General features: G+C 36.6%; 1 protein-coding gene across 3 annotated transcripts; it reads right to left on the bottom strand.

The window, feature by feature from the left end:
• Positions 1 to 93: 93 nt before the first annotated feature.
• On the bottom strand, positions 94 to 13,269 carry LOC100815931 (glutamate synthase [NADH], amyloplastic). Of its 3 annotated transcripts, XM_003523328.5 has the most exons (22): positions 12,630 to 13,269; positions 12,408 to 12,527; positions 10,593 to 10,697; positions 10,201 to 10,353; positions 9,830 to 9,930; positions 9,630 to 9,726; positions 9,040 to 9,149; positions 8,631 to 8,734; positions 8,371 to 8,550; positions 7,935 to 8,278; positions 7,780 to 7,850; positions 7,224 to 7,693; positions 6,266 to 7,135; positions 5,904 to 6,058; positions 5,524 to 5,685; positions 3,819 to 5,420; positions 2,680 to 2,886; positions 2,304 to 2,572; positions 1,794 to 2,099; positions 1,387 to 1,654; positions 803 to 1,060; positions 94 to 664 (listed from the first exon to the last, which is right to left on the bottom strand). In XM_003523328.5, the coding sequence occupies exons 1-22, from the start codon at positions 12,966 to 12,968 to the stop codon at positions 380 to 382; spliced, it is 6,576 nt and encodes a 2,191-aa protein (XP_003523376.3). In that variant the 5' UTR covers positions 12,969 to 13,269; the 3' UTR covers positions 94 to 379. The 3 variants fall into 3 exon arrangements, with proteins under 3 accessions (XP_003523376.3, XP_006578913.3, XP_006578914.3); XM_006578850.3 differs by lacking the exons at positions 9,830 to 9,930; positions 10,201 to 10,353; positions 10,593 to 10,697; positions 12,408 to 12,527; positions 12,630 to 13,269 and adding an exon at positions 9,435 to 9,566 and having other exon boundaries at positions 9,652 to 9,700; XM_006578851.3 differs by lacking the exons at positions 9,630 to 9,726; positions 9,830 to 9,930; positions 10,201 to 10,353; ... (1 more) ...; positions 12,408 to 12,527; positions 12,630 to 13,269 and adding an exon at positions 9,505 to 9,566.
• Between the last annotated feature and the right edge of the window lie 1,722 nt (positions 13,270 to 14,991).

Here is a 14,991-nt window from a genome sequence, read left to right as displayed (position 1 = left end):
CTTGCTAGTGCTATCAGGTGTGGGTTCAAGAGGATGAAGAGTGTGAGTTTGGGATATTCAAGAACCTCAATACTCATTCAAAGCAACTTAAGATTGGAAACAATAACCTAAATCATTAATTATCAAACTGTACATTTCATTCCACACAATGCCACAATAATTAACTAAGAACTAACCTTTCCATCACGAAGCCTATGAACATTCCTAATTTTCTACTGTGCACTAACCTTGCACCCTTAGATCGCTTCTTTATTATTTTCCCCCTTACATTTATATGGGGCACCAACTACGAACCAACAATGCTCAATGAATCTCCAGCAGTCATCTTTTATTATTCCATCTTTTAAGAATAGAAAAACCACAGAAGGCTCCTAAGTAATCACTGTTTGTTTGCCACTGCCACAGTGTCCCTTGGTTGCTGCTTCTTCTTGATAAGTTCGTCTGGACTCCCGGCAACATTGTGCTCTAAATCTTCATTTGTGAGGAAACTGTCAACTTGTGCTGCAGCTTGTCGTCCCTCTGAAATTGCCCATACCACCAAGGACTGACCACGTCGACAATCTCCAGCTGCAAACACCCCTTTAAGACTGGTTGAGAAGCGACCATACTCTGCCTTGAAGTTTGACCTATTGTCTCGCTCTATACCCAACTTCTCTGCAATTGTCTGCAAAACCAAGAGCAGAAATATCAATCATTAGCCACTTCCTAATAATGGACATTTCAATTCAATTTATTGTTGCAACTTCTTCTCAACTACCACATTCTGTAAACATAAAGAGATGAAGCTATTATGAATACTTACAGACTCAGGGCCAAGGAATCCCATGGCCAGTAAAACTAGGTCAGCCTCAATAATCTCCTCGGAGCCCTCAATTTCCTTAAATTGAAACCTCCCAGTTTCATCCTTCTCCCAGCGAACACGTATTACTTCAAGTCCCTTCACAACTCCATTTTCATCTCCCACAAACCGCTTAGTCAATACCTCATAAGATCTTGGATCTTTCCCAAATTTCGCCGCACCTTCTTGGTGCCCATAATCTACTCGGTATATGCGAGGCCACTGTGTTTCAGAAACACTCAGTAGTTAAACAAAAAGTCATGCACAATTACAACGAAAAAATTGACACTTGAGCCATTTCGTTTCAATTTTGCTTGAACCAATTAGAAGAGTTTTTTTTTTTCAATTACTGGACACTCCAAGGAGTCAGTTAATGTACATAGAAAACTTCAAGGGCACCGTTAACCATCATTGAATTTTAAAAGGCTAATTTTAGTGTATATTCCTAGTAATGGCAAGCGAAATGTCCAATTTCTCAAGCTGTCTATTTTGACAAATGGTCTGAAAGAATAAACACAACTAGTATTTCGGAAACCAACGGATCTAACCTGTGGCCAAGGGTTGCCTGGGGCCCTAGTTTGTGGTGGCTGAGGGAGAAGTTCCAGATTTACAATGCTACTACACCCATGCCGAATGGATGTCCCTATGCAATCTGTGCCCGTGTCACCCCCACCAATAACCACAACTTTCTTTCCCTTAGCAGAAATGAAGTTACCATCCTGGAGATTGCTATCAAGCAAGCTTTTAGTGTTTGCATGAAGAAACTCCATAGCAAAATGAACTCCTGACAGCTCCCGCCCAGGTACTGGGAGATCCCTGCATTGAAAGTAAAAAAAACATCCTTTGAAGCATCTCTCAACAAAAATTCCTTTTTCTAATATACATCCATTCCAAGCGAAATTGAACTAAAAATACAAACAACGATAATATATAGGACTCCGGCACTACGTCACACCTTGGTTTTGTGGCTCCTACAGCCAAGACAATAGCATTATTTTCCTCCCGAAGCCTATCGAGAGAATGTAAAGGATCATGCCCGATATTAGCATTCACCACAAAGTTAATTCCCTCCTCTGCCATAAGGTTGACCCGCCGTTGAACTATATCCACTTTGTCAGCTTTCATGTTGGGAACACCATACATCATAAGCCCTCCAATCCTATCAGCTCTTTCATACACAGTTACTGTATGGCCCATTTTATTCAGTTGGTCAGCAGCTGCCAGGCCAGACGGTCCACTTCCAACAACGGCCACTCTTTTCCTGTATTAATGAAGATATTAACTAATGATACTATTTATCTTAGTGATAATTGCAACAAAATTCACGGACCAGTTTAATAATAACTACAACAGAGAGAAGCAGTTTAATAACTGAAATTACTAAACACCAACTTGTGGATTGTTTATACCTATTTGATTGAAAAACAACATCAGAAATAACGGAAAGGGGTGAAAAAGTGCATACCCAGTTCTCCTAGCTGGAGGTCGTGGCACCATCCACCCCTCCTCAAAAGCTTTGTCTATGATAGCACATTCTATGCTTTTAATAGATACTGGATTCTCAATAATACCAAGGACACAAGAACCTTCACAAGGTGCTGGGCATACCCTACCAGTAAACTCTGGGAAGTTATTTGTCTCAAGAAGCCTCTCTAATGCTTCACGCCACCTATTTTGGTATACTAACTCATTAAATTCTGGTATTTTATTTCCAAGAGGGCACCCAGAGTTTTCCTGCAAGTTTATTTAAGTATCTTTAGTCTAAACAAGGGTTCAAATAATGAAAGTGAAATTCGACGTCATCAAAAAAAGGAAAAGTTCATGGAAGTGGCAATGCACACCTGATGACAGAAAGGAGTACCACAGTCCATGCAACGGGCTGATTGGGTTTTCAAAAGTGGACCAGGCTTTGTTTCCTTCATCACTTCATTCCAGTCATTTATTCGAGCATTGGGATCCCTGTACTGAACACCTTCCCGCTCATAAGCAACAAAACCTCTGTGTTTAACAGGATCAATGACTTGACTAGGCCTCTTGAATGATTCAGCCTGTTAAATTGTCAGCATATATTCAAAGACATCAGCCAACTTAAAATGTAAGGAGTAATCTAGGGATTGATATCTTACAAGTAAATCAATCGTCATAGTCAAGCAATAAGAAAGTCAACCATACCACTCTTGGATCCCACCAAGTGAGAATGTCTATCATAATATTATCAACTACAAATATACATCCACCAGAATATTCAGAAAGCTAGATTACCTCATTTATCATAAAGATGAGGTAAAAGAGACCTTTCTAAGAAGTTATGCTAATAGAAATGGTAAATTAATAGCTGGCAAGTGTCATCTTGACATTTGACACAATAAGTGACAGAGACCAGAAATTTAAACTTCTACACAATCTGTCATCATTAATGAAATCGCTGTGCAAATAAAAATGTAATCAATTCATGCAATAACATAAATTCAAATTTTTTGATAAACATAAATTCTGATAACTTTTAGGAAAGAAGTCGCCCTTAAGAAACAACATTAATGTGAATGCAAATGCAATGATAAGAACAGGAGCAAATCTCTCTCTCACGTGCACACATGGGATGGGATTTACTAACACCAGGTAGACTTGGCACTCTTACACCACTTAAATAACTCTTTATAATAAGCAAATTTACCAAAGACAATCATATAATATTGTCTTGATGATGATATATACCATTACGTTTATAAAAATGCAGTTTAACTGTTGACATTTGCTTTTATTTTTCAAAAGCATTTTATATGTTAAAGTTAAATGGTGTAATCAAGTATCAACCAGTTTTTATAGACTTATTTATTTCATGATAAGTTTTACTTCAAAAGTTGGGACTAATAAAATTTAACATTCATAAGAAGTTATTAAAGAATGTAAGTACTAAGTAAGCTAAGAGTTACATCTGGTGTAAGTGGATCTCTCCTTATTAAATAAAGGTTACAGTTACCTCAATAGGCTTCCCATTCACCGATGCAGTAGCCAGTTTCTTAAGCTCTTCAAAAGCATCTTTCTCCACCAATTCAATTTCATCTTGCTCCTCTCCATGTTTAGAAGCAGACTCCGCTGCATCTTTGGAAGCTTCCTTCGATTTAATACTTGCCAAAACTCGTTTATACTCCTTGGGGAACACCTTGATAAATTTTGGAACAAGATTCTCAAAGTCAGCGAGCACTTCTTTGGCAAGCACACTATTTGTGTGGCGCTGATGTTGTTGTATCAACATTCTAAGAGTAGTAATATCCTCTTCCTCTTCAACCTTATCCAGATCTACAAGCTCATGGTTGCACCGAGATAGGAATTTGCCATCCATATCAAGAACGTAAGCAATCCCACCACTCATACCTGCAGCAAAATTTCTGCCTGTGTTTCCAAGCACAACTACTATCCCACCAGTCATGTACTCACATCCATGATCGCCAACACCTTCCACTACTGCCTTGGCTCCAGAATTACGCACACAAAACCTTTCAGCTGCCATCCCATTGAAATATGCCTCACCAGATGTGGCCCCATATAGAGCCACATTACCAATTACAATATTCTGCTTAGGGTCAAAGGTACTCCCCTTTGGAGGAAATACTACAATCTTTCCACCTGACAGTCCTTTACCAACATAGTCATTGCCATCACCTTCAAGTTCCAAAGTGATGCCAGGACAAAGGAATGCGCCAAAGCTCTGGCCTGCACTGCCATTAAATCTGATATGAATAGTGTCAGTAGGAAGACCATTTAAGTGGTACTTTTTTGTCACCTCATGGCTTAGCATAGTTCCCACTGCACGGTTTACATTATGGATTGGACTTTCAATGTATACCGGGAGACCCTTTACCAAAGCAGCATTGGACAGACCTATAAGCTTATTATCCAATGCCATGTCCAAACCATGATCTTGTTTTTGAACACAGTATTGAGCAGCTTCTGGTCGCAGTTCAGCTGCAGGTCTAAGCAATAAAGAGAGGTCAATGTTCTCTAGTTTCTCATTACTTTTAATTACTTCCTTATCAACTTCGAGCATATCTGAACGGCCAACCATCTCATTGACAGTACGAAACCCAAGCTGGGACATAATTTCTCTCATTTCTTCTGCTATCATGAAAAAAAAGTTAATGACATGCTCAGGTTCTCCAGCAAACTTTTCTCTTAGTACTGGATCTTGGGTAGCAATGCCAACAGGGCAGGTATTCTTGTGACACTTGCGCATCATGATGCAACCAAGAGTAATGAGTGGAGCTGTACTGAAACCAAACTCTTCGGCACCAAGAAGAGTGGCTATGGCCACATCTCTTCCTGTTTTAATTTGCCCATCAGTTTGGAGAACAGTGCGACCCCGGAGGTCATTAGCAACCAAAGTTTGATGGGTCTCAGCCAAGCCAAGTTCCCAAGGGAGACCAGCATTCTTTATGCCAGTCCATCTGGACGCCCCTGTACCTCCGTCGTGGCCAGAGATCAAGACATGATCAGCATGGCCTTTAACAACTCCACTGGCAACTACACCAACTCCAGCTTCAGATACCAACTTCACACTAACTCGAGCAGCAGGGTTGGCATTCTGCATATAAACAAAAAGGGATTAAAGAGGATGAACACCTAAGGCAACAAAATCCAACAAAAAGTATCCAATGTAAAAGGATTGAAGCAAGATATGAACATACCTTTAGATCATGAATTAGTTGGGCAAGATCTTCAATGGAGTAAATATCATGATGAGGAGGTGGGCTGATAAGTCCTACACCAGGGGTTGAATTCCTTGTGACAGCAATGTCTCCTACAACCTTGTGGCCGGGAAGTTCGCCACCCTCACCAGGTTTTGCTCCCTGAAGGAAAGATGTGTTAAAATAATACCATTCTAAGAGCACTCAAAGGTCAAATGTGGTATACATATAAGAGCACTCAAAGGTGCCTTTTTAGTCTCAGAATCATCTTCCAACAGAAGCTTAACTCCATGAATGCAGGGGCTAGAGACCATTTGATGATTTTGTTTACGTTACAAGGAAAAGAAATAACAACATCAAATCCAAATGTGATAATTTACCTGGGCCATCTTTATCTGCAATTCATCAGCATTTGTAAGATAGTAACTTGTAACTCCAAATCTCCCACTAGCAACCTGCTTAATAGCACTCCTTTTCGGGTTCTTTGAGCCATCAGAAAGAGGCTCCATACGAGATGGCTGCTCACCTCCCTCACCTATGGAAAAAATTAATAATAATAAGAAGAAGAAAATCGAGGAGACTAATCTAGAATAATTAAATTATAAGAAAAGAGATGGTTTTCAAGTACAATGTGTCCCAAAAAGCATTTCCATAAACACCAAACACGTACACACACACTTGGAAACAAACTTGACATTTTTTCCAATAACAGTACACGATCATATTTTCTTTTAAAACAAACCTGTGTTCGATTTCCCTCCAATCTTATTCATAGCAGTTGCCAATGCTGTGTGTGCCTCCAATGATATAGACCCATAACTCATGGCACCAGTGCAAAACCGTTTAACAATCTCACTAGCAGGTTCTACTTCATCAAGGGGAACTTTCACAGCTGCCTCTTTAAATTTCAGAAGTCCCCGCAAATTGCAAGCTTTATTTAACTCGTGAATGAGCTTAGAGTACTGTTTATATGCATCTATGCTGTTAGTTCTGGCAGCCTCTTGAAGCTTTGATATTGCAAGTGGATCATTCAAGTGAATTTCCCCACCTTTTCTCCAATGATAATCCCCAGGATTTGGTAATGCCTTTGCTTCAGCACTTCCAGGAGAGAAAACCCGAGAAGGAAATGCTAATCCATGCAATTGAAGAGCATCACGAGCAAGCATCTTAAATGTTGCACCCTCAACTCGACTTGGGGTTCCAGCAAAGCACCTTTCAATCACTTCTGATGAAAGACCCAGAGCTTCAAAAATCTGAGCACCTTTGTAAGAGGCCAAAGTGGATATTCCCATCTTCGCAAGCACCTTCATCATTCCATAGTTGCTTGCTTTGAAGTACTTCTTAACCAGCTCATCTTTTGAGTAGAATTCACCATTTGCTTTTGGTGGGATCTTTCCATCAACCTGTAGTCGCCAAATTGCCTCTACAGCCAAATATGGACATATAGCATCAGCACCGAAGCCAACAAGTGTGCAGAAATGGTGCACTTCACGTGGCTCGGCAGATTCTATTACTAAGGCAACTCTAGTACGCTCAAGTGTTTTCACTAGATGTTGATGGACAGCACCAACAGCCAGCAGGGAGCTCACAGCAACACGTTTCCTTGAGAAAGCTACAAGATGCAATATGAGATACAAATCAATTAAATGGAAGTGCAGTGTATATATTATATACACAATACAAGTACAAGATGATATTACCTCTATCAGACAGCACAAGGGTAGTGTAGCCATCACTAATTGCATCATGTGCTTCTGCACATATCCTGTCCAAGGCTTCCTCCAACCCTTTCTTACCACGGCCCTTTGAGTATGTTATATCTATAACTTTGCTCCGCCATCCCCTGTAATTCATTTTTTTAATGGCTTCCATTTCCTCAATGGATAAAAGGGGACCTTTTAGGGAAAGACGGTGGCACTGTTCCTCAGTGATTTCTGTTAAGTCACCTTCTGGACCAACCATACATTCTGTGGACGTGACTATTTTCTCTCGAATAGGATCAATCGGTGGGTTTGTCACTTGGGCAAACATTTGCTTAAAGTACTCAAAAGTGAGTTTTTCTCTATTAGACATGATGGCTAATGGAGTATCATTTCCCATTGACCCAAGGGCTTCCGTACCATCTTTTGCCATGGGAAGTAACAACATTTCCAAGGATTCGACGGTATATCTGTTTGAATAAAGCAGAATATAAAAACGCATCCTTTGTGCATACAATAGATAATAAAGAAAATATTCAGGATGGATATTACATACCCAAAAGCTTTCAATGGAGCCAGTAAACCATGAATTCCCATATTTTCCATATCCACATCATCACCAGATGCCTGTAACTCATGGAAAATGTATTAGTGAGATTTGTCAACTAGAAATTCATGCAAAGTTCACACGGATTTTTATTTCATACTTACTGGCATCACTCCTGTTATTGATGGAGGAACTCTTTCAGATTCATGAACAGAATCAACTATGTCTTTGAGTTCTAACTTCTGCTTTTTGAGCCATTCCCCATATGGCCTTGCCAATGAATACTGTTCCTTTAAGGCATCATCATTCACAACAATATGCTTCTCAAAATCCACTAGAAGCATCATGCCAGGATTTAGTCTTCCTTTCTGACTCACGTCTTCAAGAGGAATGTCTACAACCCCAACTTCACTCGCCATTACAACTCGTCCACTGTGGGTGACATAAAAGCGGCCTGGTCGCAGCCCATTCCTGTCCAAGGTTGCTCCAAGATAGTGCCCATCAGTAACTGCAATAATATTAAGTCAACACCAAATTAAGAATCCATAACAAAGTGTGTGTTACAGATGAAGCATGTAATAATCAGTCCAGGAATTTCACATGCTATAAGAGCTGGCCCATCCCATGGCTCCATGAGAGCTGAGAAGTATTCATAAAATGCTTTACGCTGAGGATCCATGTTGTTGTCATTTTGCCATGCTTCAGGAATCATCAACATAACAGCTTCAGGGAGACTTTTTCCAGACTGAATCAAAAACTCAAGCACACCATCAAAAGCTCCTGCAGAAGAAAAGCTATAATTAGTATATGAATTTATGAACATTTCTGCAACACAAAAATAAATTCAGATAAAATATCACCTGAATCAGATGAATTTGCATCCACAATAGGCAAAAGCTTCTTTAACTCATTCTCGGATAGACCAAGCTCCTTGCACTTCAGTAGGCCCTCGCGTGCCTTCATCCTACAAAATATGTTATTAGCTGATATATAATCCTTCACTCAAAATGCAATGAGAGGTATCCAGCACAAAGCTGTTACACCTACTTCAAAATCAACTAACATCGAGCTTCCAAACTTGACTAGAACATGGTAGCCATTATTAAAAGAGAGAGAGAGAGAGAGAGAGAAACAATCATGAATTAATACTCCAATTCATCCATCTCAACTGTACCGGGATATTACTGATACGAACATTTAAATTTGTAGTGCATTATAGAATTCATTCTTCTAGGTCTTACACTATAATTATACTTTTTCAAGACATACCAGTTTACATTCCCTCTAAGTGTGTTGATTTCTCCATTGTGGCCCAATACACGCATAGGTTGAGCACGATCCCAACTAGGAAAAGTATTTGTAGAAAATCGTGAATGTATCTGCACATCATGTATTCCTAATTGTCAGTATTTATGGTTACTTCTTATTACAGACAATAAACTGTTGCGGAAAATCAAGAGCATTAATGATTTTTTTTTCAAGCACATCAATGAAAATATACTGAAGTGCCACTGTGCCAGTAGAAATTCCAGAAATCCTATTCCATTTTTACCAAAATGATTTTTTCCCTCCACCACTAAGATATTGTCTTCCAGGCCAACTAAACACAGAACATCAGCAGAAATTTCTGTAAACATGATTATCTTCATAATGAACTGTCTTACCAACTCGTCCATTGCATCCAAATTCAAATAGTAATCAAGGAAGCGGAAGAACTTAAGAGATCATTCAAACCTCAATGCCTCAGAAGTCATTCCCCAACCTTGCATCTCTTCTGTTACTGGTTGTTCCCCATGCTGTTTGTTGGAGTATATAGAGTTAGTGGAGAAGGAAGAGAAGTTAATGGATAATATATTTACCAGGGCCATGTAGCTCGTAAACCTTTCATTGCCAAGGTCTGCAAAATAGTAATCCTTCAACTGAGCTGGTGTTAACTGACCTTTGTAAACAACAGTCCTGTACAAAATTGGATAAAGATTTGAAATTGGAAACTGATTTAGACGTTGAGAGTAACCATAATTTAGTTCTCAAAAAGAGATGTCCCATCTTGACAAAGCACCTTGATGAAAGCGAACAGATATAGAAATCTATAATGCCATCATTATCGAGGTTTAATGCAGATGATATAGCAACCATGGACAGCTTCCTTAATATATACATCTGCAAGAAAGGAACAAATTACCCATTAAGCATGGCAAAATGATTATCCAAATTTCACTTAAAATTAATCACACAAAGTGAGTATAAAAAATATTTAATATCTTTTTTCCCTCTTAACCTGTGAAATTTTGCTAGCATATTATTCCAAAATCATGATGTGTAGTTTAGTAATTTACTTGAAATTTTGTTTCTTTTAATAGAACTTAGGTTCAATTATATGTTCATTTTTAATGTAGAAGTCATATCAAACATGTTATGTAGAAAAGGTACCTGTCTTTCCAAATCAACTTTTGACTGAGTACTTGGAGTAAGAAACACTTGTTCAATCACTGGTTCAGTTAGCACGGCCGATTTGCCCAATCCTGTGTTATCTGTGGGCACAGAACGCCAACCAAGAACAGAATGCCCCAGAGATTCGGCAACCTGACAACAAAAGCACAACACATTTAAAAAGAAATGCCACTAATACAAAACCAATATTGCAGTTACCATGATAATTTTAATAGCAAAACACAAATAATACACACTAGTGAAACTAAATGTGAATGCCAATTACAACTTCAGCGTGATAACAATAATATGATGAAATCAAGTTGAACTCAAGCAAGAATGCACGAAATTAATATTTAGATAAGACAAAGATATTTCAGAATTTAAGTTACCTTTTGAAATACATTTTTGCTCTCTTCCCTGCGACTATTGGATGTAGGCAAGAAAAGCATGCCAACTGCATATTTTCCTGGTGGCGGAAGCTCAAAATCCACAACCTGCAAATAGTCAAACCTGTTAGTATCATCAACCTTTAGAAGCAACAGGTGAAAAACACTGCATCAAACATTAGTAAATGAAAATTTGTGTTGAAGTTACAGACTGAGGAATCAGTCGAAACCTCTATGGATTGATTTTAGAACTATTTCCTGTTTGTTTCCCCTTAACTGAGGAATCATGTGGTGATTAATCTGATTCTCAAGTAAAAAGGTCCTAGAAAAGCGCAAATAAAAATCTACATAGAAGATGGAGAAATTTACTTCCAGGATGTCAGAAATTAAGACAAAAATAAAAGGCAATTTCTTATGGTCTTTAATTCACTTCATTCAAGTGTAAGATTTGTAAGTGACTATATTTGGAAAACCTGAATTTTAACAATCCAGTCATTAAACCATGTTATATTATCGGAAAAATCATATGCGTACCAAACTCAAGACAAATAAAAAATGTATATCGGTATATTGATATAAACTAATAATTTACATTCCCCCATATTTTGAAAGTAATATTACGTGACGTATTAATAATTTACATTACACTCTCTTCTATTTCATATCCATCATTTTTTTCCTAGAGTATAATGATGACATTATAAATCAATTTTACATTATCAACTAATCACACGCTAATCACAAATTGCTGTTAGTATAACTTTAAAATAATTGTGGTAAAAGTCAATAAAATCACGTTATATAATGATTTGTAAATTAGAGGTAAAAATCACATATTGTTGTTAGTATAACATAATAATTGTAGTAAAAGTCAATAAAATCACCTTATATAATGATTTGTAAATTAGATGTAAAATTGTATTCTGTCAGTCTATACCTTATTTTCTCTTTTTTGAATCTCTTTTTCTTTCCGATCATAATGTATAACTATTTTTTCTTTGCCTTTTTTATTTCTTATTTTTCTCTTCCTTCCACTCGAATCCACCAAAAGTGAGGTGGAAGTTTAGCATTTTCGAATTTTAAAAGTCTATGAAATACTATGTACTTTAATCTTATGATAACTTTGAATCCAACTATAAAAATTCGATTTAGTGCGTCCAGTCCTACTTATGGAATCTATAAATACATAATTGAAGAATAACAATGAACCTCAAACCCCCGAAAGAATAGCAGATTTCAACAAACCAGAAAAGGTTTAAAAATAATAAATAAATAAAAAGATGAAAAGCAAATATAGCACGCACCGGCGCCGAATCTTGAAAACACTTTTTTTCGAATAAAAAACCACTAAAGGATTAATTTGTTGCATACGAAAAAAAAGTAGTTACATACTAAGAAAAATAATTCAACATAATTTGGGAATTATTTTTAAAAATTAAAATAAAAAAGTTAATTTATACTCGTATTTGTTTACCATCATAAAAAGCACTTTCTTTCTTTTTTGAAAAGCGACTAATTCTACAGAAACTATTTAAAATAATTTATTATTTTAATATGATTTTTTTTTACTTTTGGTTTTTTAAAAAACTGAAATAATCTCATGAGTTTTTTTTAAAAAAACTTTGGTTAGTGTTTTTTGAAGAAAAAAATGTAACAATAAACCGAAATATCTTAAATAGAGCGGATGATAAAACCACAAAGTAATTTTTTTAATATATATATATATATATATATATATATATATATATTATTAATAATAATTAATCTAGCTAAAAAAATCAAAAGTTCTCCGTAAAAATTTAAAATAAAATAAAATACCTCCTTGTAAAACTGGTGAGGTAGAGCGACCATGATCCCTGCTCCATCTCCAGTGTTGGCTTCACACCCGCAAGCACCTCTGTGCGTCATGCGCACCAGCATCTCCAAAGCATCGGTCACCTACACCAAAAACGACACTTAAACGTAAAAACGCAGCACCACACGCAACATACACATACTCACAGAGTCACAGTCACATGCAAACGGCAAAGTCACACTCACCGTTTGGCGGCTACTTTCGCCGGACAGTTCTGCCACGAATCCCACTCCGCACGAGTCCTTGTCCATAGCCGGATCGTAAAGCCCGAGCGGCTTGTTCGGCACGGCGGAAAGAGCCGACCGAACTGCGACCCTGAGCTTCGGCGTCCGACCCGGACCCTCCGACTGCCAAACGTGAAATCTCTCCGAACGGAGGCTCCTCCCACTCGAACGCAGCCGCGTTCCCAGAAACTTCGTCACTCTCACGGGACATCGTGCGTTGAGACGTGGCTTCTCGTTTTCGCGCGGAAGAGTTCTCGCTGACCGAGCCGAAAGCCTTGAAAACGAGAGAGAACACGACATCGCTTCAGGAAACTGGTTAATTAGAAGAGAGAAAAAAACGAGAAATTGCTCGTTATATTAATGTTTTTTTCCCTCGTTAATGGATGAAAAGCAACAGATCTGGCTTTTTTATAGTAATTCACAAAGTCATATTCTGTTGAATCAAAACAAGGCCAACAGTTTCAGATGCAAACGGAAGAAGAAGAAGTGATGAGAAAACTGAACTGCGCCGCCGCCAGGTAAGTGATGGTTTGAGATCAGTGGTTTCAAGAGAAGTAAAGGATGAATTTATAGAGAGGGAGGGAGGGAGTGAGTGTTTTTTCCGTTTGGCGATGGAACTTTTTTATCTTAAAAAAAAAAAAAAAGGAAAAGGTGGGGCGGCTGACTTGAAGAGAGGAGTGGGGGCCACGAGGATATTAAAATATTAATTAAATAATTTAAAATAGTAATGCGTAATTACAAAGAAGTCCTATGAGTAACTTGGTTGACAGCCAGGTGGTGGGCCACTTGTGAGGTGCGCTATGCGGCATACGACAACCGCTATGGATGGGTCCCACCACGTTGTTAAATTACCAACATACTTTCTTTTTATTTTATTTTCTTTCCATAATAACATAAATGATTTAGCTTCTTTTGTTTTGAAAAAAAATACAGTAAATAACATTAACTCTTGGTAAAAAATAAATCAATTATTAACATTTTATTTATTATTTCTAATAATATGGATGTGATTCTTTTAACAGCAAATATAGATGTAATATTAATTGTTAGCAATAAACTTAATGGATATGTATTGTGAATAAAAATGGTAGCATAAAAATTATTTGTTATTTATAATAAATTGGATTTTAAATAGTTTAAGAATGTATTGTGATTTATACAATTGAATAAAATTTTTAAAAATTATATAAATTTAAAAATAAACTCTTTATACACTTTATTAATGTAAAATATTTTACATTGTCTGGAAATTAAATATTAATTTTTAAGATCAGATAAATTTATTATATACAATATGATATTTTATGATTTGATAATAATTTTAAAAATAGTAAATTGCATGAACATCTAATGAAGTTTTATTAAATTACCCATAATTTTATCCTTGTTATTTTCCTACGTTAATTTTTTTTAAAGAAACACTAACTTTCATTTTAAGTTTAAAAACATTACACCAATGTCTCTTATATATTAAAAAAGTAGGAGTATTTGTGTAATCACATAAAATCTCATAAGATATTATTGTAATTTGCTTTACTAAAACTTGTATATTGTTGGTGCATATTTTCTTTTTCAATCTTTACACTGCTCGTATATATATTATTTGATATTAATTTTTAAGCATATATGTAAATCATAATAACTATTGGCGATTTTAGCTTTTGAGTGAGTGGTTAAGGATTGACGTTTAGCTTTTATCAAGCTAGTAGTAGTTCTTAAACTTCTTCCTTGTCATTATTGATAAATGTTTTCTTCTACTTAAGCACATGTGTTTCCTTCTGCTTGGGTGATTGGATTTCTCTTTTTCAGTTGATAATGTTGATGACTTGTACAAAGTAACTAAGCATGGAGTTAGCTTTTGCTAGCTTTTATGTTTAAGTCAGCTTGTTCAATTTACTTTCGTTGGATAGTTAAATACTGAGTGTAGATTATGTTTGGTAGTAAGTATTTTGTTCACACTTGCTTAATTTGATGATTACTCTTACAAAAATGATCTTTTACAACATCGTTCCTACAACGGTTATAAAGGGAACCGCTTTAGACTGTGGTTCGGTGGCATTTACCATGATATTAGCCATCGCAAGTACTGCAAATATGTACTTCCTACTTGTAAAATTAGTTAGTTAAAAGTTTGATTAGAAGATTAGTTATTCTCACATTATTTATATGGTAAGCTGCATTTTAATTATATTTTCGATAACCACATTCTTAGGAATATTGTAGTTGGAAATATTATTCCTTAAACTATATAAAAATGTGTCTGATTGATTTTTAACATTTTTAAAATTTTAAAATACTAAATGAAAAATAAAAGTAAAAATGG

The sequence above is a fragment of the Glycine max genome, chromosome 4 (assembly GCF_000004515.6).
Source record: "Glycine max cultivar Williams 82 chromosome 4, Glycine_max_v4.0, whole genome shotgun sequence".
Lineage (NCBI taxonomy): Eukaryota > Viridiplantae > Streptophyta > Magnoliopsida > Fabales > Fabaceae > Glycine > Glycine max.
The sequence above is the reverse complement of the archived record's forward strand: the minus strand, read 5'-3'. Positions and strand labels throughout refer to the sequence as shown.